General features: G+C 52.6%; 7 protein-coding genes across 8 annotated transcripts; 3 read left to right on the top strand and 4 right to left on the bottom strand.

The window, feature by feature from the left end:
• Nucleotides 1-139: 139 nt before the first annotated feature.
• On the bottom strand, nt 140-2,908 carry HMPREF1120_04213 (uncharacterized protein; the record flags this gene model as incomplete). Its single annotated transcript, XM_009158327.1, has 5 exons — nt 140-877; nt 934-1,179; nt 1,236-1,727; nt 1,785-2,304; nt 2,352-2,908. 5 exons carry the CDS (start codon nt 2,906-2,908, stop codon nt 140-142), a joined length of 2,553 nt encoding a protein of 850 aa, XP_009156575.1.
• A 614-nt stretch (nt 2,909-3,522) lies between these two features.
• On the bottom strand, nt 3,523-4,615 carry HMPREF1120_04212 (glycerol dehydrogenase Gcy1; the record flags this gene model as incomplete). The annotated part of the gene is made up of 4 exons (XM_009158326.1): nt 3,523-4,042; nt 4,094-4,342; nt 4,395-4,523; nt 4,584-4,615. The coding sequence occupies 4 exons, from the start codon at nt 4,613-4,615 to the stop codon at nt 3,523-3,525; spliced, it is 930 nt and encodes a 309-aa protein (XP_009156574.1).
• Nucleotides 4,616-5,152: 537 nt separating this feature from the next.
• HMPREF1120_04211 (uncharacterized protein) lies at nt 5,153-7,184 on the top strand. The gene is made up of 2 exons (XM_009158325.1): nt 5,153-5,801; nt 5,872-7,184. Exons 1-2 carry the CDS (start codon nt 5,636-5,638, stop codon nt 6,390-6,392), a joined length of 687 nt encoding a protein of 228 aa, XP_009156573.1. The 5' UTR covers nt 5,153-5,635; the 3' UTR covers nt 6,393-7,184.
• A 1,297-nt stretch (nt 7,185-8,481) lies between these two features.
• On the bottom strand, nt 8,482-9,103 carry HMPREF1120_04210 (uncharacterized protein). The gene has a single exon (XM_009158324.1). The coding sequence runs from the start codon at nt 9,000-9,002 to the stop codon at nt 8,592-8,594; it is 411 nt and encodes a 136-aa protein (XP_009156572.1). The 5' UTR covers nt 9,003-9,103; the 3' UTR covers nt 8,482-8,591.
• Nucleotides 8,495-16,231, top strand: HMPREF1120_04209. Of its 2 annotated transcripts, none has more exons than XM_009158323.1 (5): nt 8,495-9,408; nt 9,546-10,253; nt 10,301-14,387; nt 14,445-14,569; nt 14,646-16,231. In XM_009158323.1, exons 1-5 carry the CDS (start codon nt 9,190-9,192, stop codon nt 15,876-15,878), a joined length of 6,372 nt encoding a protein of 2,123 aa, XP_009156571.1. In that variant the 5' UTR covers nt 8,495-9,189; the 3' UTR covers nt 15,879-16,231. The 2 variants fall into 2 exon arrangements, with proteins under 2 accessions (XP_009156571.1, XP_009156570.1); XM_009158322.1 differs by having other exon boundaries at nt 14,442-14,569.
• A 163-nt stretch (nt 16,232-16,394) lies between these two features.
• HMPREF1120_04208 (ribonuclease P) lies at nt 16,395-18,734 on the top strand. Its single transcript, XM_009158321.1, has one exon. It carries the CDS (start codon nt 16,896-16,898, stop codon nt 18,477-18,479), a length of 1,584 nt encoding a protein of 527 aa, XP_009156569.1. The 5' UTR covers nt 16,395-16,895; the 3' UTR covers nt 18,480-18,734.
• HMPREF1120_04207 (uncharacterized protein) lies at nt 18,421-23,251 on the bottom strand. Its single transcript, XM_009158320.1, has one exon. The coding sequence runs from the start codon at nt 23,006-23,008 to the stop codon at nt 18,758-18,760; it is 4,251 nt and encodes a 1,416-aa protein (XP_009156568.1). The 5' UTR covers nt 23,009-23,251; the 3' UTR covers nt 18,421-18,757.
• Between the last annotated feature and the right edge of the window lie 118 nt (nt 23,252-23,369).

Below are 23,369 nucleotides of genomic sequence, written 5' to 3'. Positions count from 1 at the left end.
TACACGCTTACGCTTCCGCCTCCCAATAAAAGCTGGCAATTCTTGCGCCGGCCCCTCACCAACCATTTTCGTACACCGGCCAAATAGATGCCATCCCAGACGCTGGTTGACCTAGAATCTGTCATTGTCAGTGTCATTGTCATTGCTCAGGCTGCGGCGTCGACCCAGTCCATCCAAACATCCAATCGTTAGCATCGCCCACCAGCCCAGTCGAAGGCCACATTGAGTCCGACATGGGCGTGAGTCCCGTCGGTCCAGGAGTTAAACCTGTGCCCGCACTCCCAAAGTCCACGGATGGCTGCTGTTGCTGCTGTTGACCTGAATTGGTTGGTGGGCTTGCTCGTTGGAAGACTGCTGGGTTCATGTTGTTGTGCCAAGAATCACCACCACCCCCGGCGAGCCCGAAAGTATGTTGTTGCTGCTGGGGCTGCTGGGGCTTCGGAAGCTGTGAATCGTTGGCGGAGTGAGTCTGACCACCAAAGATTTGGTTTGACGGAGAGGTATACGAGGTGCCAGAGGAGGTCTGGTGGGATAGACTGGGTGGTGTAGGCTGGTTAGAATGTTGTCTGCTGCTCGAGCCGCCTTCCTGGTGCGAGGTATCAGGAGAAGTGCCGGAGCTCAGTGAGTGAAGAGGAAGATCGAAACTGCTGCCGTCGAACCCTTCAGCAATCGACGACGCCGGGCCTGTCCGGCCACTACTACTAGAGCCTCCGGAAGCATATAAGCGTGGGAACGGGTTGTTCAAGGCATTTGCGATGCTGTTCATTTCCTGTGGCCATGGGGGATTGACACCCTTGGGATTAAGTCTTTGCTGGCTTTCACGTATCTCGAAAAGCGGGGAGCATTTCAAGGCATCTGTATTAGCGGGAACTTCGGCCTAAACATCAAAGTCAGTGGGACCGTATCATATAAGCAGTCATCATTGATACTCACCGGTGGCCGATGGCCAAACTTCCAGCGCAAGACATTGCTGGAAACGTTCAGACCGCTACCTTCCAAGTCGACGTCGAGCTGGACCAGAAAAGACTCGGTGAGCGGATTTTTGGCCGTCAAGACGTGCATCGCACTCAACAAAAATTGTAATGAGGACTTGACAGCCGCGTCATCCTTTCGCGCTTTGAGATATTGCACGAAGACTCGGGCTGCAACGTAGAGACAAAAGGCAAGAAATGGGTTCATCTGCCTCTGGATTTAGCATGACATCTTCAATGCAAACAGCGCCGCGAGCGACCTACCACAGACATATCCAGATGGCTGATCATTTTCATGATGCTGGTAATTTGATCCGCGGCTACGATACAACGTCGTTTGGATTCGGCACTGATTTGAGCGGGCAACCGGTTTTTGTCGGCTTTGAATATGGCGGCCTGGTGTAGACATATGGTTGCAGTATGAATGTTCATGTTGAGGAATATCGTGTTTGGATCGTTAATCCCGGCTGGAAGGCGGAGATGTGGAGGCAACGATAATGATGTGTTCAAGAGGATGTTGTCCAGAGACCGATGCCGCTTCCAGAAGGGTCCGTTGAGATCGTGATCGTTGTCTTGTTTCTCCGGTCGGTGAAGGTGAGTGAGATTGCGGCCATATAGGGTCGACATGAGGATGATACCTCCAAAGGACGAGATTGACGAAGCCCCGTCGCCGTTCAGGAGGTCACCCAACGAGAGTGTGGGCTCCGGTTGACCCTTGTTGAAAGCCTCCTCACTGGCCGGAAGATTGGTAAGAATCTGCAACAGTATTGGTTAGTCGTCTCTCCATCACAGCCGGTTCACGATAGCACGTACATCATTCTCATCGATGACCATGGGCCACCCAGTCCCAACAGAGGCATACCGATCCTGACAGAAAGCCATCCAAAAGGTTCGTCGCCTTTCCTCCTGGTCAGTCCAATCGCGTGGAGGAGGTAAGGTCTGTTTGACGTCGAGTCCAGCACCATCTTGTCGATGCAATCCCATCATTTGCGCCAACCTCGCGGCTCTCCCAACGCTCATCCAAGCCCTCGGAAAATACATATGTTTGAACTCAAAACAAGCCAGCAGCGTCCAGGCTTGGCAATGACTAACGCTGATCATGCTTTCTCCAAGGCCTCTCATTTCATCCAGTTCGGCATATTTCCGAGCTCTCTCGTAGAAGTGCGGTGTGGAGGCAGAGTACTTGGGCGTGATTGCGCAGGCGTTTGCCCAGATGGCATACCTCAGACAAGCCGGTGGCCGCAGGTGAGGTGCCAGATCCATCGAAGCGAGAAACCTAGCCTTCTGGATCATGGGTAGTGACGGATGGACTTTTTCAAAGTATATCTCATTCCTGAGACTGTCAGCAAGCACAACTAGTCAAGTCTCGGAACAACTCACAGTTCGTCTATGACCTCCCGCGGGGGCAATGCTTCCTCCAGACCTAGGCCTATCATTTCCCAAGAAAAGTCATTCCCAGCATCCATTGTAAAGTCGTCGAGCCCACCCATGGCAGGATCGGGGAATGGACCATCCTGCATGAGGTCCGACATAGACGCGTCTCCAAAAGAGGGTATCTCCATTGAGGGCATCGATGGACCGGGCGCATATGTTTCTGATCCCTTCGACATTTGTGAAGCGGCAGAGGATGTGGCCGCAGTTGACTCCCTCGACTCGAGCAGGTTCTCAACCTGCTTGAGACGCGCTTCGAGTAACTTGACATAACCTCTCTTCGGGCCACTCTTCTTTCGTTCTTCCGAATATTCACACCGATGATTGAGCCTCGAGCATGTCCCGCAGCTCGGTTTGTTGCCGTCGCATTTCAATTTCCTCTTTCTGCACAAAATACATGCGATCCTCTTTGGGCGCGGCACGGCCTCGTTCGACCCTCCACCATTATGCGCTTCTTCCATATCGCCAACCTCCTGAGAGCGTGCAAAGTCGGCAGGCGACGCCATACGTTTCTGGGTTGCTTAAATCGACAGGCTCGATTGGTTGCACGTCGGCAGTACGGAGGACAGGCCGAGAGTTTGAGGATAGCGGAAACCCATATGTCTCATCAACGACAATTTCTTTCCGCTTTAAAGCGGTGCCTGGGCAACCCAGCAATGCAGTACTGGGGCTAGTTGGATGGTTGACGGTAGCCTTGTGAACTGCTCATGTAACAACGTCCCAGACTCCGAAGACGAGGCCAATGCCTTGGGTACTGGTACCAGGCCGTAGGGTTTAGGCAACCAGCCGTCGCAGCGGATACGACGATCGGGACGTGTCATACACTGCAGTGGCCCGTCGATTACCTGATCTTAGTAATCACGCAGGGTCCCCAAAAAGACGACTGTGCCCAATATTGGAACACCCGCCAGGGTGCCTCAACATGATCACACAGTAAGGGATGCCCAATCATCATTGCTACTGCATGATCGTCCTGTCTCGGTTTCAGTCAAGGTCAAGCTAGAGACGAAGTACTAATGTACAGGATATTGTTGAGTCTTCAGAAGAATGCAATTGTGGTCATTCACGACTGGCATTATTGTCGGGGTCTACCCCTCCAGGACGACGAGTGTACAAATATCTAATGGGAAGGGACATCACCACCATCGCCTTCCTCATTGAAGAAGACCTTAATGGGTAGCCATGAATCGCCGCAAACCTTGTACCTGTCCTTGATATTGCTCAACTTGTCCATCTCCTCCGGAGTCAATTCCCAGCCATCGAGCTGGAAGTTGGACTCGATCCGCTCCTTGTTGACACTCTTGGGAATCACGGAACAGCCTCTCTGGAGGTTCCACAGAAGAAGCACTTGCTGCGGAGTCTTGCCGTGAGCCTCAGCAATGGAGGCCAGGGTCTTATCATGGGCCAACGGTGAGTTGGTTGAACCCAAGCAGGAGTATGCCGTGCAGTGGATTCCCTTCTCTTTGCAGTAGGCGATCGTCTTGGGCGACGGCATGTTGGGATGCAGTTCGATTTGGTTGACCGCAGGAACGACTTTGCATGACGGGTCTTTGAGCAATTTCTCCAGATTGGAGATGACAAAATTGGACACGCCGATGTTTCGGACCTTGCCTGTCTCGAGCAGCTTCTGCATCTCGCGCCTAAAAGCCAAGTCAGCAGAGTAAGTGTGCTGCGGATGTGACAATACCTACCAGGTGTCGATAAAGTTCCAGTCGTCATAATGCTTGCTCAGATCTTCGGGCACCGTGGAACTCGGCCAGTGCATCAAGTACAGGTCAACATAATCGGTGTCCAGATTCTTCAACGACGTCTCCAGTCCTTCCCGAACTCGCTTGTGCCATGGGTTGTCGAGTTTCGTGGTGAGCCAGATCTCGCTGCGAGGAACGCCAGAGTCCTTGATCCCTTGGCCGACTTCGGCTTCATTGCCGTACGCCAGAGCACTGTCCTTGAATCAGCTTGCGAACAATCCAGCCAATTTCTTGTGGTACCTACGTGTCAATGTGGCGGTAGCCTACTTTGAGAGCATGTTTGACTGCTTCTCGGACTTCGTTGGGCTTCGACTGCCAGGTACCGAGGCCAACCCCGGGCATCTTAGCCCCAGTGTTGAGCGTGAACACCGTCCTGAACGGCAAATAAAGTTAGTAGGCGTCTTTGAGGTTGTACATCGCCAAATGTACTTACTTGGTGCCCTTGCCGGACTGTGAAGTCGTCATTGTGCTTATAATTCGTGAACTGGAGGGTGGATAAGATGCAGCAGAACTTGACTTGAACGCAGAAGTTGTGCGAGAGCAGGAAGGCAGTTTTATTCTTCGAACAAGCGCAGAAAACGGTTGAAAAAGAGACATGCGATCAGAGGGAATAAATCTTTCTTGAGGACACTTGTAGAATACTAGTAGATGATTCAAGTTATATCCCGGTGGCTCGTCAATGGCAAGTGTTCTTTTTTTGGTGGGGTTCATTCCCCAGTGCAACAAACAAAACTACGCAATTGATTTCTCTGGACGAGGGGCACCCGGGTTTGTTCAGCACCCGAGGGAGCCTATGATAAGGTACCCATAGGCGGTGATTGGCCTGGAGCGTCGTCTGGAGCCCCTAGAAGCCATTTGCTATCGGGGCTTATTTAGCCTGAATCACATCTCTGGTAGGCCTTCCTAAGCCGACCATAAGCAAGGGTCGTGGGGGGTTTTTTGGTGGAACTTTTCTATGACGTTCGGCCAACTGCGCGGGTCGAGATACGTTAGGTAGTCAAAATTTGCGTTATTGCTGCTGGACATAGCTGGCTGCCAGAACCAGCATGATGGAACAGTTTGCAGGCTGACTATCATTGCCATGGCCAGCCACAGGGTCTGAGAAGGTAGTACGAGCATTTGAACTGAACCCGACCCCTTGGAAAGGCCATCCATCGTCCGGCGGAACTTATCCCAAACAGTGAAAGCCTCCTACCGCCGTTCTGAGTTGTGTAAGATGTTAGTAAGCGAGCACCGACGCGCTTCAAGTCCGAGTCCTCGGTGGAGTTTATCGACAGTGGCTTCTTTGATTGCAATTGTGACTTGAGACGCTATCCATGTCTCGGGCCATGCTTCTTATGCCGAATGCCTGATAGAATCGACTGCTGATTTTCCGCATGCTTCAAGGGTACACTGTAACCGACCATTGAGCTCGGCAGTGGATGTCATCCAGAGTCACTTTCATCTGGACCAGTACCTAGGTAGGGCTTAGCAAGCCATACGATCATGTCACGATTCGTGTCGGCAGGCACAGATGCCGATTCCAAGGTACCCGATGAGGCCTGGCTAAAGGCTCAGCAAGAAGTGGAAGCGCAGAGAAAGCCAAAGCCATCCGAGCCAGGCCAACAGGAAGGAGGCAAAAGCTTATACGAGGTACTACAGCAGAATAAGGGTAGGAAGGCCATTCTGAAGATGTCCTTGTCTCTTGAATTGCTGACACCGCAGGCTTATCTCAACGTTAGCTGCCAAGCAGGAAGCCTTTGAAGAGTCCATCCGTCTGAAGAACCAGTTCCGCCCTTTAGATGAAGACGAGATCGAGTTCCTTGACTCGGTGCTCGAGGCCGACAGGGCCAAGGAGAATGCTGTCAAGCAGGAGACCGCGGAACAGCTCGAAGCTTTTAGGAAGCAACGCGCCTTGGCTGAACAAGCACTACTTGACCAGCAAGCAAGGGAAGCGGCGGATAACGTCGATACTACAGTGTCCAAGAACGTGTGGACGACACAGAAGAAAAAGCGGCGACGCGACAAGGATGGCGAATCTGGTTCTGCGGAGAATCCTAAGGCTAGAAAACTTTCCTCTTCTACTAATGAAAGGAAGCCGGTGTCACCGGTGTCAGCAGAAAAGCCACCAACTGCAACGTCTACCGATACTCCAGAGCCCAGCCCAGAACGGAAGAAGTCGCAGACCGAAGCTCAGACGATTCAGCCCAAGCCAGCCGCGGTTGGACTAGACTTGGGTGATTATAGCTCTGATGACGACTGACGACTGACGAGAGCTCCTGAGAATTGTTGCCTATTGAGACTTTGCACAGTGCTGGATTCTTTAAAGGCTGATGGCTGATACAGCCAATCCTAACGCAGCAACCTCCTACTGTGGTTGCAAAGACAATTACATCCAGTGGAGCATGGATCTAGCATGGAACAACTCTTGCCGGAGCGCGATGGGCTTTATGACATGAGCGTCGGTCCATTTGTTCTCCCACTACATCCCTACGTCTACCTACGACTGTACGGTTGATGAAAGCTCTTCCAGCACACGTGTGTCGAGCGACGCAGGCTTACTGGCTTTGACCACACGCGAAAGTACGGCAGATCCACGGAGCCAGCATCACATAGGAATGTAATGCTGGAGAAAAGGGCATGATTGTCGTCCGCCATTCATGACTTCGATCTGGCCACACCCGACGGATGACAGCATGCAAGACCATCCACCCACATTATAGCTTTCGCACCAACACCACCGTATCCAAACAATGACCTATTTGAAACTCCTCTGCCGCTGCTATCATGATTCACAATTGAGATTAAGGCACTACTAGTATGCAAAAGTATTCGTGGTAGTAAAAGCATACTTCAGAGCGGTGTTCTACTGTACGATTTAGTATGGATTTCGATGTTAGTTGCTGACATAAGCATGGGCGGCTGGGGTTCAGTGTTCACTGCAGTGTGTGGCACCACACATTTTCCATCAAGAAAAACAGAATCACACATGGACCAACAGACCAAAAAGAACCTTAAGTCCAATTCATGAAAATCGAGAAAAAGCCAAAAAGAAATGTTACAATCAGATCTCCGCATCGGGGAATTGAACCCCGAGCTGCCGGGTTTATGGTTTTCTATTGAAAACCGGCGATGTTACCATTACACCAATGCGGATTCAGATGCTGATCGGAATCAGCTGCTGATTGTTGGAGGGAATTTAATCTGTTCAATATCTAAGAGTCAAAAAATGGCTTGGCTGTGTTCGACCTATCAAATTGTGTGGTTGGTGGGTTAGTCAGTGGGTCGCCGTCCATTACGTTGAGTCATCATCCACTCCAAATCTACTGCGGTGTGACACTTCAACAAGTGTGCTTCCGATTCACAGCACAATCTTGCCACTGTGTTTGGTGTGACTATTATTCAGTTCATCAATGTTTCGAGGCAGTCGGGAGAGACTCCGCGAATACTTGCGTGTTATCACGCTCATTAATTTCGTTGGTGTCTAGGCTCGGAAGTGCTGTGTTCGGCCCGCTCTAATGAAGATGAACGGAACATGACACTACTAGACAGAGACCTGCACAACTTGGACATGGATGAGAGCCTCCATTGGAATAGATACAAATGAGACCGATGCTCACAAGAACCTTGTCTCTGTAAGCTGGGAAGACAGATGACCAAGGCCATGGTGGTGGGAAGCTTTTAAAGATAAGTACCCTGACAACTTGAAAAGAATATAAATTGTATTTATCATAAATACATTCGGATCGAAGATACATGTGCTTTGCTTCCAGTCACCAGCCTCATTACAAAAGGACCTCAGACATGTCGAGATGTACTATCGAGCATTCGGATAGCATGTCATGTCTTGGCCGACTACCGTCCTTCCATACCTACCTAGGTACCCTGAATCGTGGCCATCGAAAAGCAGAATACAACACTGGTCGCCTTGATGATCACCATCGTGGACATGCATTTGGCCGCGAGCACGGACCGGGTTGTCTGCAGGCTACTCCAACCCACAGCGGACGGGACGTTTAGGGATGGCCCTCCCGAGTGCACCCACAAGAGCTTGAGCCCGTGCATTGCCCCCCAGACACATGGGGCCTAACGACTCTGTAACCGCCTATAACATGCCTTTAGAGGTAGGCGGGCCTCGGCGCGGGAGCATCAACACCATCACTAAACTGCCCGCGTTGTTTTGCTGTGGCCCCTATGACACCAGGCAAACACGCCCTGGGCCCTCGCCTCGCTTGGGATTCGCTCGGGTTGGCCCTTCAGACTTCAGCACCCGAGAGCTTGCTATAAACCCTCCTCCTATTCGTTAACAGCCAGCACCTGATGGCCCATTGATGTAGCGGTGAAGAAGATGCTGCCGCATCCAGTTGTGTCTTGCATGCCCACTCTGTTTGGGGCAGCGCGTTATTCGTCCACTGCTGTCTGAAGGCCAACATGGTCATGTCCAGTATCGTTGCATATGGAATCATGGATGGAGATCATTTGGGAGGCGGATAAAATTCTGCATCTTTTGCTGCCCGTCTCGGCGACGTGAAACATAATAAATCGTACTACGCGCAACGAAGCTGGCCAATTTTCTCCTTTTTCTGGGGCGCCCGGTTGTGTATCGATAGAGGTTCGCGATAGGAGATCGGGAAGACCTGGGACTGGCTTGTGCTTTGCGGCTTGACCAGGTTTGTTTTTGGGGATCTGCGGCGCTTTCTGCAAGGGGGGAGACGAACGAGGGATGCGAACTGGGACGCCATCCACTCAATTGGCGGCGGTTGTCACACTCTAGAAGCGCAAACATCCAATCGCCCGACGCAGCACCAACAGCACCGGCAGCAGCGCAGCCTGTCTTTTGCTTGTGACCTCCTGACGCTGCATTCAAGTTCATCCCATCACCAGGTATTCAAGCCTGATCCTCCCCGTCGACCTCCCCTCGCTCCAAAAGCGGCTCTGTAGACGCAGCCTCACCTCTTCTGTTCCTCAGTCACGCGCATCTACGGTATTATTCGCGTCATTGCCGTCGCATCAAATGCTCTCCCCGTCCTATCTGTACGACTACTCCGCTCAATTACAGCATGGCGACTTTCGCAGCTGCGTCGCCCGTCGCCGAGGCCAGAAAGACCGCGTCGCATCAACAAAGGACCCCGAAAAGGTGGAAGTTTGGATTGGATAAAATTGAGTTCGAGTTCTCGCATCCTTACAAGGCATGGGAGGCCGGCATGTCTCCAACTGCCGATTGGCCCTACATGGACATGCACACCGCCATGTTCGAGTGCAACGCGCCAAAACAACCGGTATGCAGGACAGTTCTTCTCTTCTCCAATGCAAAATGGCCATAGCTCTATGGCCTGTTCCTTCCAATTGTCTGCAGTTCTCTGATGTTGCTCTTTTACTTTGCTTTTTATCCGCACACGCCTGATGCCAGCCACAGGTCGAGTCTCCGAATTACGATGTTCATCTGAGAGCAATTGCGCTGGTCGCAGCTCTACTCCAAGACTTGTGTGACCGTCCTCCACCTTATGGATGTGAACCGCCGCCCTACTGTGCCGACCATCTACTCCCGCTTTACGCGCTGTCTGACCCTCTCGCGCAAGCCCACCTTCCAGACTATCCAGATTCGCTGAGTGGCCCTCCTCCCACTCGGAACCCGACGTCACGAGATTCGAAGATGGATTTTAGCATAGACTTTGGCGATACTACCGGCTTCCAAACGAGGGGGAAGAAGGCCAAGAAAGCGGCACAAAAAGCGGCTCAGCAAGCTAAATGGTTTGAGTCGGACAACGAAGGTGAGGGCAACGCCGCTGGGGAGGGTGGAGATGGTGGTGAGGGTGGCGGCGACAACGGTGGGAGTGCTGGAGGTGCAGGTGGGGGCGACGACAACAATGGCGGGGGAGGTGATGACGATGACTGGGACTATGGCGGAAGCAAGAAGAGCAAGAAGAAGAACAAGAAAAAGCAAGAGGAGGAGGAGCGGAAGAAGCAGCAAGAGGAGGAAGAAAAGAAGAAAAAGGAGGAGGAGGAAGCCGCCAATGCTGCTGACCCTCTTAGTTGGGCCGACGAGACCAATAACGCTGCTGCAGATGATGACTGGACCACAAGCTTCGGGACGAAGAAAGATAAAAAGAAGAAGAATAAAAAGGTACGTTGAGAAGGATTGCTGAACTGCCGGGCACGCTGACTCTACAGGGTGCCAACGGTGCTGTCGAGGACCCACCAGCAACCTCCGCCTTCCAAGATATCAGTCTTGATGACACGGCCCCTAAGCTGGAATTCAGCTTCGGGGGCTCCGACAGCAAGAAGGATTCCACCGGTTTCGGGGCGTGGGGCAAGACGTGGGATTTTGGAACTCTCGACACTGACACGACTAAGGCGGAGGACCCGTCGACCAAGAAGGACAGTGAGGAGAAAGACGATGCCGATGACTTTGCCGACAACAATCCCTGGTCCTTTGGCAAGAAGTCGAAGCAGAAAAGCAACGCTTTTGATCTTGGGGATTTGGCGGGCGAAAATGCATTCAGTCTTGATGGCGATGCCGGCGATACCAAGCCGACCGACGACGCGTGGGGATTCTCAACCGTGACCAAGAAAGACAAGAAGAAAAAGGGTATGGAAGTGAAGAAGGAAGAAGAGTCTCCGCCGGCCGTAGAGGAAGCAAAGGAAGAAGACACCTGGGGTGGGTGGGCCACTACTACCTCCAAGAAATCCAAGAAGAAGAAAGGCGCTGTTGAGGAGGATCCAATCCCACCTCCTCCACCCGCCGCTCCAGCCGCGCCAGAGCCAGCTGCCGCAGAGGACGAATGGGCGTTTTCTACGAGCAAGAAGGACAAGAAGAAAGGGAAGAAAGGTGCCGTTGAGGAACCCGCCACCGAGACCAAAGAACCCGCCGCTGATGCAGCTGATGCTGACACCACGTTTGATTGGGGGGTTGGAACGGGCAAGAAGGACAAGAAGAAGAAGAACGGCTTTAGCGATCTACTGGACGACTTTCTTGAGGAGCCCGATGCTGCCACTAAGCCCGAAACTTTAGCCACCAATGGCGACGACTGGATGTCTGGAGCCTGGAGCACCAAGAAGAAAGACAAGAAAGGAAAGAAAGGCGGGGTCGAGGATATGTCAGCTTTCGACGATGAGGAGCCAAAGGCCGACGCTAAAACTCATGATGAACCCACGGCCGACGACGCCTGGGGAACGTTTAGTACTGCCAAGAGCAAGAAGGACAAAAAGGGGAAAAAGGGTGTCGAAGCCGATGAGGAGCCACCGCCGCCTCCGGCGGCACCCGAGCCTTCCGCCGAAGCTGATGATATCTGGAGCAATTTTGGCAAAAAGGACAAGAAGGGGAAGAAGGGCAAGATCGCAAGCCCTGAACCGTCGATCCCAGAGCCTGTACATGAAGCCGAACCTGAAGCATTACCTGAGCCTGAGCCCGAGCCTCCCAAAGATGAGCCGAAATACGCTGATATTAGTGGTTGGGCCAACCTATCTTCAAAGGAGCGCAAGAAGAAAGAGAAAGAGGCCAGGAAGAAAGGTTTGCTCATTCCGTCTGAAGAGCCTCCTCCTCCACCCCCAGCACCAGAACCTGAGCAAGAGGAAGATACATGGGGAGGCTGGGGCACGGCTGGCAAGAGCAAAAAGGACAAGAAGAAGGGCGGCGACGAACCTGCCGAAGAGCAGGTGAAAGCAGCCGATCCAGAACCTGATGCAAAGGCGGACGACGATGATTGGGGATTTGGCCTGTCTGCAAAGGAAAAGAAGAAGAAAGAGAAGGAGGCGAAAAAGAAAGGTCTTCTCGATGTTGTCGAGGAGACTCCGCCATCTGCTGAGCCGATACCTGATTCACAGGCGAAAGAAGATGAAAACACCTGGGGAACCTTCGGTATGTCGGCCAAGGAGAGAAGGAAGAAGGAGAAGGAAGCTAAGAAAAAGGGACTTTTGAATGTAACGGAAGAACCTTCACCTCCTCCTCCTCCGCCTGAAGCTGAGCCTGAGACTAAAGAGGACGATAACTTCGCTTGGGGTACTGTCTCTTCCAAGGATCAAAAGAAAAAGGGAAAGAAAGGGTTTGCCGAGCTCGATGAAGAACCATCTGCACCAGTTCCGGAGGAAGAAGCGAAATCAGCGCCTAAGGAGGAGGACACTTCGCCCGCTTTCGGCCTTTCCGCGAAGGAGAAGAAAAAGATGGAGAAGGAGGCCAAGAAGAAGGCCGCCAGCGCGGCACTATCACCTGAACCCGAACCGGAGCCTGATACTGCCGGACAAGAGTCCAAATTGGCTGAAGAGGACAGCAACGATATATGGGGCACTTGGAACACTACAAGCAAAGACAAGAAAAAGTCATCCAAGACTAGTGAGGCGGTTGGCAATGACAGCATCTGGGATGCCTGGGGCACCAAAGACAAAAAGAGTGGGAAGCAGTCCAAAGCCAAAGATGAACCACCGCCCCCTGCTCCGAGTCCACCAGCTCAAGGTTTGACACCCGAACCTGAAGGTACGCAGCTGCTTGAGAATGAGGCTGAGGATGACACCTGGGCGGCCTTGACCAAGACAAAGAGCAAGGCATCCTCGAAACAGAGTGCAGTTTCCAAGTCTAGCACCTCCAAAGACAAGACCAAGAAGGCCGATAGCATTGACGACGTTGGCGAGGGTGCAGCCGCCGAAAAGGCCGCGAAAAGTACCAAGGGCAGCATATGGGGATTCGGGATGTCGACAACCACGACCAAACTGACCAAGAAGGAGAAGGAAGCCAAAGCCAAGAAGGAGGCCGAGGAACAAGCCAAGAAAGAGGAGGAGGAAAGGCCAGCTCGCGAGGCTGCGGAGGCCGCAGAGGCCGAAGCAGAGGCAGAGGCAGAGGCAGCACGAGTAGTTGCGGAAGAAGCAGCGAAGAAATCAAAGACCAAGAGCGGCAAGCAGTCAAAGACCGAATCGAAAGTCGGTAAATCCAAGAACGCCGCTGATCTGCTTGATGTACTTGACGAGCCAACTCCGGGCAAAGTCGACAAAAGTTCCAAGTGGAAGGAAGAAAAAGAAGCCAACAAGACTGACGACTATTTTGGCTTCTGGGGTAGCGGGTCAACGTCCAAAAAGACAGCTGGCAAAAAGGAGATAGACTCTAAAAAGGAAATTACCAAACAGGGGGCGACCAATGAGAACGATCCACTAGCCAGCCATACGAAGGACCTCGACCTTGGGTTCGACTTCGACGAGCAACCAGCTTCAACAAAATCTCCAAAGGCAATGACCACTACCACTGGGAAGAACAAGTTGGGTGGCTCTGTCGCTGATCGCATCAAAGCGTTGGAAGGCGGCGCGAAAGACGACAGCGGAAAGAAATCCAAGACCGCCTTGCTGACTAAGAATTCGCCTCCAGCTGAAGGAGCGCCATCGCCCAAAGAGGAAAAAAAGTCAAAAGACAAAGCCTCAGCCGGCAAGACGAAGACGACCTCGACGGCCGAACCAAAGTCCAGCAAAAAGAAAGCCGACGGCCCAGTTGTGACCGAAAAGAAGAAATCTAAGGACTCGGTCCCAGGAGGCTTCCCTGGTGCATTGAGTGACGAAGAAGTTGACGATCTTCCGGACAGCCCTCCTGCACCGCCTTCGCCTGAGAAGCGCAAGTCGGAAACCAAAACCAAGGTGTCTGAAAAGAAAGGGAGCAAATCCAAGAGTAGCACCCCCAAGGAGTCAGCTGTGAAGAGTCCAAGTCCAGCCGACGAGACGCCTGAAGCTCCGCTACCGACACCTCCACCGGAGGAGAAGAAACCGGTCAAGAAAGAACGTCCCCGTGTCGAACGCTCCGCCACTTCTTCCTGGGGTTTCTGGGGTGCAGCACCTCCACCAAAGAAATCCAAAGACAAAGCGAAGGAGAGTGAAATGTCGCCGCCAGCCAAGAAAGAGAAGTCGCCGCCTGGCGTGACTCGGTCCCTGTCCACGCGCACACCGAAGGAAAAGGAGCGAGAGGACAAGAAAGAGAGCGAGAATTCCGGCTCTGATGAGAAACCGAGGAGAGCTTCGGAAAAGCCAAAGCCCACGCGAGGTACCTCGTTCTCCAACTTCATGTTCGGTGGTCCGCCACCGTCGGCGATGCAGCGTTCAAAGACGACTCGAAGGTCTAGCAGTGCCGCCAGCTCCAGGCCATCATCATCAAGACGTCGATCCGAGGACGGCCTGGTATCACCTCCTCCCGAGGGTGAACCACAAGTTAATGAGAAGGTGGCCAAACTTATGGGAATGAAGACCAGCAAGGTTGCCCGACGCCAATCGGTCAAGGGCAAATCTTCAGGTAAGCGTACCAACCATAGCAGCTATAGCAAGATCACTGACGCAAGGTGGCTAGCAGTTCCTGACCCGTATCCAATCGATGACGATGATATGGTGATGATTCATACCCACGATAATCCACCGGCTGTCAATGGAGCTTCTGCTCCTGAGAAGTCCAAGTCCAAGTCTTCCAAAAAGAACGAGGTACGTGTTAGGTCAAACTTCAACTCTTTGTCGTGTCTTGGAACATCCGAAGCTGACCTAGTGCTATTATATGCAGTCGAAACCAAGCAAGAAAGACATCTCTTACGACGACGACGTTGTCATGGTCGATGGCCCTGCACATGGCGATCCGCTCGTCACCAGTGGACCCGATGATCTTGCTTTTGTGGACCATCCACCCCCTCTGAAAAGAAGCAATACTTCATCGAGGAAGTCCACTGGGTTCTTTGGCAGTATCTTTGGCGGTGGTTCGAAGCGTGTCGAGCCTGACAACGAAAGAAGACGGAGTGTGGTAATGACTGATGTCGAGGACCAAAGTATGCCAATCCGCACCAAGGACCGATCGAAGAGGAAGTCCCGTGTCGTGGATGGAGAAGGATTCACCACCGATGCTCCTGCCGATACCGATGCCGACATTGAAGCTCGTCGTGCTGAACGGAGGGCTAAACGAGAAGCGCGTGATCGGATGGAAGAAGCCGATCGAATCGAGCGTGAACAAAGACGCAAGGAGAGGCGAGAACGGGAAAAGGCCGACCTCGAAGCCCGTCAACGCAAAGCTCGCGAACGCGCCAGACAGGAACAGGAAGAAGAAGAAAGACGGCGCGAAGAAAAGCGAGCTCGGCGGGCAGCTAGAGAGGCCCGTATGAAGCAGGAAGAGCTCGAATTGAATGCCGAAGCCGAGAGACGACGAGAAGAGCGACGGCGGCTACGAGCTCAACTTGAAGCCGAACAAGGCGATGCGCAAGAAGCCCTAAGAGAAGAAAGGCGGAAGTCATACTATGCCGAGGAAGAAGAGCGTCGACGACGGAAAGAAGAGCGCAAGTCCAAAGACAAGGACCGAGGCAGGTCGAGCCGCAAAAAGTCTAGTGCGCTTATGGAAGAATACCATGAAAGCCGGAGCGGTAGTGGCAAAGGAACGGCACCACCTGCCGACAAGACGAGTTCATGGGTTAACTCGCAAGCGGATGAACCTCCAGAAGTGCCGCCCGTTGAGGGGACAATCTTGGATCCTAGTGGTGAGAAGCCCCGTCCTGCAGACGAGACACGACGCAAGGGGTCGCGTCGCGCAGAAGGCAAAAGCGCCAGCGGTGGTAGCGACGAGAGAGAGCGAGAGAAAGAGAGAGATCGAAAAGAGAGAAGACGACGAAAAGAGCGTGATCCGGCCGATGATCGTGACCGAGGCTATGGTGGTTATGGCTACGACGAGGTGCCGGTCAAGACTTGGGATGGACGACCCACGCTCGGCCGCAATGACAGTAAGCGTCGGAGCTTTCTAGGGGGACTGTTCTGAGCAGCGACCGATGGTCGACATACAGAGTGGGCCAAGGAGTTTGCCGGACAGACAGCCTACGTCTGACCCTGCGTTGCCGACGTCAGCGGTGACCTCTGGGACACCATCGACAACAAGCGCAGCGCGCACCTTGTCAGTTTGCAGGTTTTATCGACTCCCATCTCAGTGAGAAGCTGTTGTTTCTTTTTTGAGCGTGAGAAGGAGCGAGTTTTGCTTTCATGTGCATGGTTCGAGCGAGCGATTTTGTTGGTTCTTATTTTCTTTTAGCATACTTTCATAGATACCCCCTTCTGTTCTCCGTTTCATATATACCTTTGGCAGTATTGCTCTCAATTCATGTTCATTTTTCGTGGTCTCGTGGGAATTTCGAACATCTTCGAGGAATTAAGGCCGGAGTAATTTCTATGTCTACCTAGGTAACTTGGTGGGTAGGCCGTGGCTGGGCTATTGCGGAGAAGGAAACCTTGTATACCCGAGAGGTCCATCAGTAGTACAGCGTTGTCCAATGTCATATTGCATGAGATACCGTCGACGGAAGTTGTGAATACGACTTCCCAGTCAGACTGATTGGCTGATTCGACTCGCCTTCCTGCCAAGACAAGGCTGAGCCGGAGCCTCACTCAGCGCGGTTCAACCACCGTCTTTTCGCGCTCTTCAGCCTCACGCGGCGGCGGTTCAACGACTATCAATTACAACTATCTTACTGCCTATCCACGACCTCAACATGCCACGATGGGTCTGACTAGGAGGTTACAACTACAGCGCCCCTGTACTACCATGTCATAGTCTTTTTTGGGAGGTTGGTTTATCTACTGTGGTCGGGTCCGTTCAGCGAGACGCAGCATCGAAACGAACGCTTCTTGAACTCTTTTCTTTTTTCTACTACTACGGCGAGTTGTCGCTCCATTGATTAAGGAACGTGGCACAACGCTACTCGACACCCTTTTTAACTTTTGCTCATTTTCGCTCCGGTTCGTCTCCGACAGATGAGCGGAGATTGAGCCGTGATAGGCCACCATGCAAGCAGTATTATTTCCATCGGAAACGTTGCAGTCCGCACCATCGCCCAAAATCCACTTCTCAACCGGCTCTCTGCCATCTTATGTGTCCGCGGATCCGGCTCAGGCGCCCACGAAGAAAGCGCCGTGGAAACAAGTTCGAGATGTTGGTTTTGTGCGGTCGGTGACGGTCGTTGTGCCGGGGGAGATGTATCGTGCTATTTTCCCCCGAGATGAGTCTGGAGAGATAGGGGTTTCGAAGTTGAGGTTGAGGTATGCCAAGGTGATTATGAAGTTGGAGGATGTGTTGAGCGGGGATTTCTTCACGGAATATGTTAAACGAGGAAATATCCTCATGCTGTCTGAGGGCCAGCCGGGCGTGGACAATGTCTTTTCATTGAAAGACGGCGTTTTACGATTAGAGCTTGGCAAGGAAGTCTACGAACGGACGGGACTTCAGGGGACTACTGTGCGCTCCGGCGGGCGAAAACATATCAAGTCGAGATTTCTGGTCGAGTACAACCTCCGTCTTCCGTCAATGCTCCATGGCAAAAAGGGGTTCGAGAGACTCGTCTGGGCGGCTAGGAATGTTTTGAACCATAGTGTTCAATGGCTCTTTGTGGATCTTAGGGATGATCATTCGGGAAGAGATCTTACAGGTCCAATAACGGCATATCATCCAACGGTCGTTGAGGCAACGCCTCGAGTACGCGAATTGGCTCATGTCGTCGGGGTTCCTAAGACTCTTTCGGATCCTGCTGCTTTGACAACGACAACCAATACCACCAACACAACGCCTGCCGTTGCTTCCACCAAAGTCCCCGAGGATGTTCAGGAATCCATTCTCGACCTCTTCGAATACATCGACATGCTCGCTCTTGGCTCCCCGCGCCTCGATGTGTCTGATCACGTCGATCCATTCATAAGTCGATATCGGGTTTCTGATCAGGATCAGGATCAGGATACTCATACTCACGCGGCTGCTGCTGCGGGAAGCTCTTCTTCAACTACTACCTCTAAAACTATCCAAGTCATGACTTTGACGTGGACAGGTTTGATTCCCACAGAGTGGATCTTGGAGCTGTTGTGTGAGGTTATCAAACGATCTCGGAAAAGCAGAAGGGAAAGCAAAGACAGACCCAGACCCTCGGAAACACCGACGGAACAGCAAGACACTGTCAGTGCTAGTACATCCTGGCTTGCCCTTAGTGTCACGGCGCATAAGACGCAGACTGTTGGGGGAAGGGTTGATGGATACACAGTTATTTTGCAACCAGACACAGGTGATAACAATCATGATTATGACGATGATATGAGCAACGGCGATGGCGACATTGTTGGCGACAACGACAATGAAATGGACTACCACACCTCTCCGCAATCCGTTCAGAACCAAAGCCAGAGCCAAGATCAAAGCCAGGAAGGAAAGAGACCCAGACCCTCCGAAAAGGCAGAGACGGATAACGGGAACAGTAAACGACTTCGACGGAATGAGGACGGAAACGGGAACGGTACCACTACCACTCCTACTTCCTCACTTCATCTGCACCGCCACGGGTTCTACCGCTACATTTGCGCCGAGTACGTCGATAGTCTTGTCTGAAACTGAAAAGTTGAACACCTCAAATTCATTTCCAAGTCCAAGATTCCGATCTCCCGTGTCTAAACTTATTCCCAGTCGTGCACAAGAACAAAGAGCGAAGCGGAATTCAAATTGGCAAATCCTGTTGCCCAATGTCAAGTTCGAACTCTGTTCTCGTGACATAATGTATACAGAGACAGAATCATAATCACCAAATCCGACGGGAGTTCAATGAGTAGTTGCTAAGAATAATAATAGGACACTTCTTCGTTTTCGTTTTTCGCTGACAATTGTTTCCTTTACACCCGTATCTTCATATACTCGTCACGACAGCTGGTGCAGTACTCATCATACCAGCTCTTCAAATCCTGCGTCATGGCCATGTCCGATCTCGAATCCACATCCGTATCCAGACCCTCCTTGTTGTGTCCAGCACTGTCCGAGACGAGTCCCTCGACAACACGACATCGTCGACTCTCATCCGCAAGCCACTGCTCCCAAGCCGCCTGCAACAGCTCTTTCTCAACGACATTGACGACGCGCAACCCAACGAGGAGATCGTGCCTGTACATCCCCAACCGCTGTCGCGCCTGTTGAACCTGCGCTGGACCTTTTACCCCGTTGGCAGACTGCAACAAAGGATCAAATTTTTGCGGATCATGCTCATTCGAAAAGACTCTGTAGCATGGATTATACTCTGATCCTCCTCCACCACCTCCTCCAAGCGTCGTCGACGTCGAATTCGCAGCTTGCAAGACAACCTGATCCAAATCACCGACATAGACGGCACGACCCATAACAGCATCTGGCGAGACACCTAGCCTCTTCATAAAATGCGCCGCTTGGCGCTCATGCCACCACTCCAAAGTGTCGCGGTACGTGTGCCAGGAGTTGTACAGCATACTCAAAAACAGGATCCCCAAAATGATCTTGTTGGCCGAGACCGTTCGGGCCGCCATTCTGAAAAGACCCAGAATGCTCTCAAGGACCGTTCCGGCGGCACTTTCAGCCATGGACGCGGCATTTTGAGCCAGTAAGCTTGCCATCGTCCTGGTCACAGGTTGCCGCCGGCGGACTTCAATGTCGACGACTGTCGACGGGTCGATCAGGAGCTGTGTGGTTTCGGTCGAGTGGCCGACTTGACCAAAGATCTGGACCGCCTTCCGCGTGCGACTGTGTGCTCCGAGCTTGCGGACTTGGTCGGCCACCAGATCCACTAGGTCCTGCGCGTCTAATTCCAAATCATACAAGGCCTGTCGCTCGATCACCTTGCCGAGCATCAGAGCCGGACGCAGCCACTCGACTTTAACAAACACGGCCAGCTTGCATTTGGCCTTGGCCACATGCGTGATGACAATCTTGCTCACGAGTCGTTGTCGGTCCCGGAACGGTAGGTGCCATGGAGTCCGCTTGTCGGTGACAACATAACATAAATGGTCGTTGTTCACATCCACAATCTGGTAGTCTCGAACCTGGACGTATGATTCTTGTCCCAACATGTTGGTGACGGGTATGTCAAAGGCGAATTCTCTTCGCAACCGGCCTTCCCCTAGACTGAGCCAGGGGCCTTGACTGAGGTTTTTGGCCCGTCGTTCATGCTGCAGCAATTGCCAAAGTGCACTCTTGTCGCCAAACATGACGTGAAACAATGCTTTGGCACTGATGTCAAACTCTCGCTCGACGGCAAGCCGGAGGTTTCCTGGAGGCACGTATCTGACCGGTTGTGCGGGCAATTTGAACTTGGACTCGTTTCGATCAAGCGGCGTCTGATGCAAGGACCGATCGACCCGAAAAGCGCCTTTCAGCTCGGCCCCGATGGTTGATGCTCGGCCACGATACCTAGGACCGCCCGTGTCGATCGGCGTGTTCGGTGACACGTCTTCCCAGCTTTCTAGGCTTGGACTGCGTTCGACAGACTCGGTCTCCATCTTCAGCAAAGTCTTGATGATCTCTTCCAGACCAGCCGGATGGTCAGAAATGCTGTTCCGGATCAAGTAATTCAACCGCCGCTGCAGGACCCGTAGCGGTTCCAGGAAGGTCTTGATGGTGATTCTGCGGGCGCTTCCATCGCTGGCTAGGTCCTTCAAGTGCAAGAAGATAAAGTCGCAATCTCTTCCGGGTGCCGCGGTGGCCTCGTCGATTGATGCTAGAGGAACACTTGCAGTAAGGACAAGCCCAAGATGATTGCTGTAGAAAAATATATCCCTGGACGTCACATACACTCGTCCCGGAAACTCCTGCTGGTCGTTTGGATTCCAAGTCGCTCTAAATACCATGACTAGTCGTTCATCATGTCGCACCGTTGGGAAGAGAAGTCTAAATTGTGCATCTTGGGATTTGAGCTGAAGAGGATAGTAGTTGGGAAACTCTGGCACCAGCAATTCACTTCTGAACTGCTTGAAAGTATCTCGGTCGATGCTGATGGTGTTTCTGTGACTCCTCTTGCTGGGTGACGGCGTTCGGCTTCGAGTGCCAGGCTGTGCGATGCCGAGGTCGAGGTGCGGGATAGCGTCCTGAGCCGGGATGGTCCCTGCGGGAGGTGAAATGGGATGTTTCGGCGGCGAAGACGACGGCTTTGGCAGAGGACTCGATGCTAAGCCTAGCCTCGCCTCAGCTGTGATTTTGGACTCAACACGTTCCAATCGGTTGACCACAGCAGTATTTGCAGTTCCCCATAGGTTGGCCAGGAGACTGGTGGGTATGCCTGTTTTATCAGGGGCAGGACTCAGGCCTCGCTCTCCGGTGACGACAATGGCTGACTTGCTCCAGTTGGTCGGGGATGGCACTGAAGCCAATGTGGAAGGCGCAAGAGTGCTGGGAGGCATGTCACGAAGTGCCAGTGTAAACGTCGGTCGTGGCTTTGCGCCATCCGTTTCCGTGCTTTGTGGTATCGCTATGCTTGGCCCGACAGGCATGGAGCCATGGCTGGCTGCGATCAGACTGGCAATGCCGCCCGCCGGCAGGTTGGGCGTCGAAGGGCTGGGAGAGACCTGCGGCGAGGCCGCACTTTTTCTATGTAAATCCAACTTTGATATGATGCGGGATGCAGTTTCACGATGTCCACTCTCCTCGACAGCGGTGGACCTCCGAGATAGATCCATGCTGCCTTCTCGAAGGTGCTCGGCGCCCGGAATGGGAAGGGTGTTTGATTTCTCCAGAGGACCAACTTCGTCGCTTCCAGCGCCTGGTTCTGTCGCACCCAAAACCAAAGTCCCGAATTCAGGTACCGGCGGCGCAGATATGGCAAACGCCGCACTGCTTTGAATACTTGCTGTTCCCGATACATTAGTGAGATCTGCGTCATCCAGGGCTTTTGACTTGGCCGCCTCAAATGCGGCAATCCAGTCGACGAGTTCAGCTTGGGTCTCAGCCTGAAGAAGGATAGTGTTCTTGTTTGTCTTGAGTTCGAAGCAGAAACGACGTTCTTCATTTGGTGCAGGGCGCACATTACAGAGCAAGACTCCAATCCTCTCACTCTCTTCCACGCCACCTCTTGGTCCTTGCACTAACCAGCCAAAGACTCCGTGGCGGATAAACGCCCATTTCTTTACCCAGACCGTCCTTGTTGGCTTTCCGCTGTACGTCCGTAGAAACAGCCAACCTTGTTTCGCTCCACTCTGCGACACTGCCTTTTTGGGCGATTGGAGTAAGGTTGATCCACTTGGTTTGTGAGCATGGCCCGGTAATTGAGGAACAGTCGACACGCCATAGTCCTCGAGTTCTCTGGATGGGCGGGTATTCAGCTCGGCGGTCTCTTCCAGCTGTTTCTTGGCCGCCAGTAGTTCTTTTCGAAACAATCTTTCACTCGCTTCCATCTCGTTCATCCAGCCTTTGATGCGCTGCATTTCCTCCGAGTTGCGTTGAAAGGTCGCCGAGCTGTTATCTCTGGACACGCGCATCTCACGCCACTGGTCCAGAAAGACCTTGACCAGCAATCGATCCAGAGCGAACCGAAACTGGGGAGTTAGGCTGAAGAAGTCCATCATCGCCTTGATATAGGTCTTTCGCGCCTCGTGCAATTGGAAGGCATCTTCCCTGAGAGATGATGCCTCTTTGGACTTTCCCAATCCTGCGTATTTCGACTGCAGATGATCAAATGTCTTCTGCGAAGCTTCCACCGCTCGACGGGCGTCCTTGAAAGCTTTGAGATCATTTTGTAAAAAGCTCTTGATCGGCTCAACCACCATCCCCGGTAATCTCTTGACCACTACTATCATGCTCATCCAGTAATCTTTGGCGCCGTCTCCGTATTTCTTCATCGCAGGTACAACATAGTCGTGGTCCACCATAGACTCGGAGAGCGTGGTTGGTAGGACCGAGTGAGTGATGAAGCTATCCAGGACATGTTCGAGTGTCAACGATTCGGTCACCAATCGATTCGTAGCCTTCATGTAGTCGTCCAGCCATTTCTCGAGCAACTCGACTTGTTCGCCATAATGGACCACCGAGGCTCGTGCAGAGGGCGAATCGAGGGCCGCTTCTTTCAGAGCAACAGGGACGAGATTAATCAGTCGGCCGACTTCATCAGCCGGCTGCAAGACTTGTGACATGGTGGCGCATGCGGAGCCGTTGGGAGTGAGGAGGGCACATGCGGATCAGATGCGGAACGGCACTACATGCCCGAAGGGTGGTGGAACAGGTGTCACATCGCCTTGTACGAGTAGCTCTCTGGACAATAGTAGTAGTAGCAGGTGGTGATGAAGGCGTGGATTTGATTTCCAGGAGGAAATGCAACGGTCATACACTGCAGTGCCGTTAGTGTCGTGTGTTTAGATGGATGTTTCGGGTTGGCGTTGAATCGACGTCAACTTCGACTTGAATCATGGAATCAAACACTAAAATAAGGCTAACGTGTTAGCGTACATCACATACCGCAGTAGGAGTACTAATACAGTGCCTACAGTTGCACTA

The sequence above is a fragment of the Exophiala dermatitidis genome, assembly GCF_000230625.1.
Source record: "Exophiala dermatitidis NIH/UT8656 unplaced genomic scaffold supercont1.3, whole genome shotgun sequence".
Classification (NCBI taxonomy): Eukaryota; Fungi; Ascomycota; class Eurotiomycetes; order Chaetothyriales; family Herpotrichiellaceae; genus Exophiala; species Exophiala dermatitidis.
The sequence above is the reverse complement of the archived record's forward strand: the minus strand, read 5'-3'. Positions and strand labels throughout refer to the sequence as shown.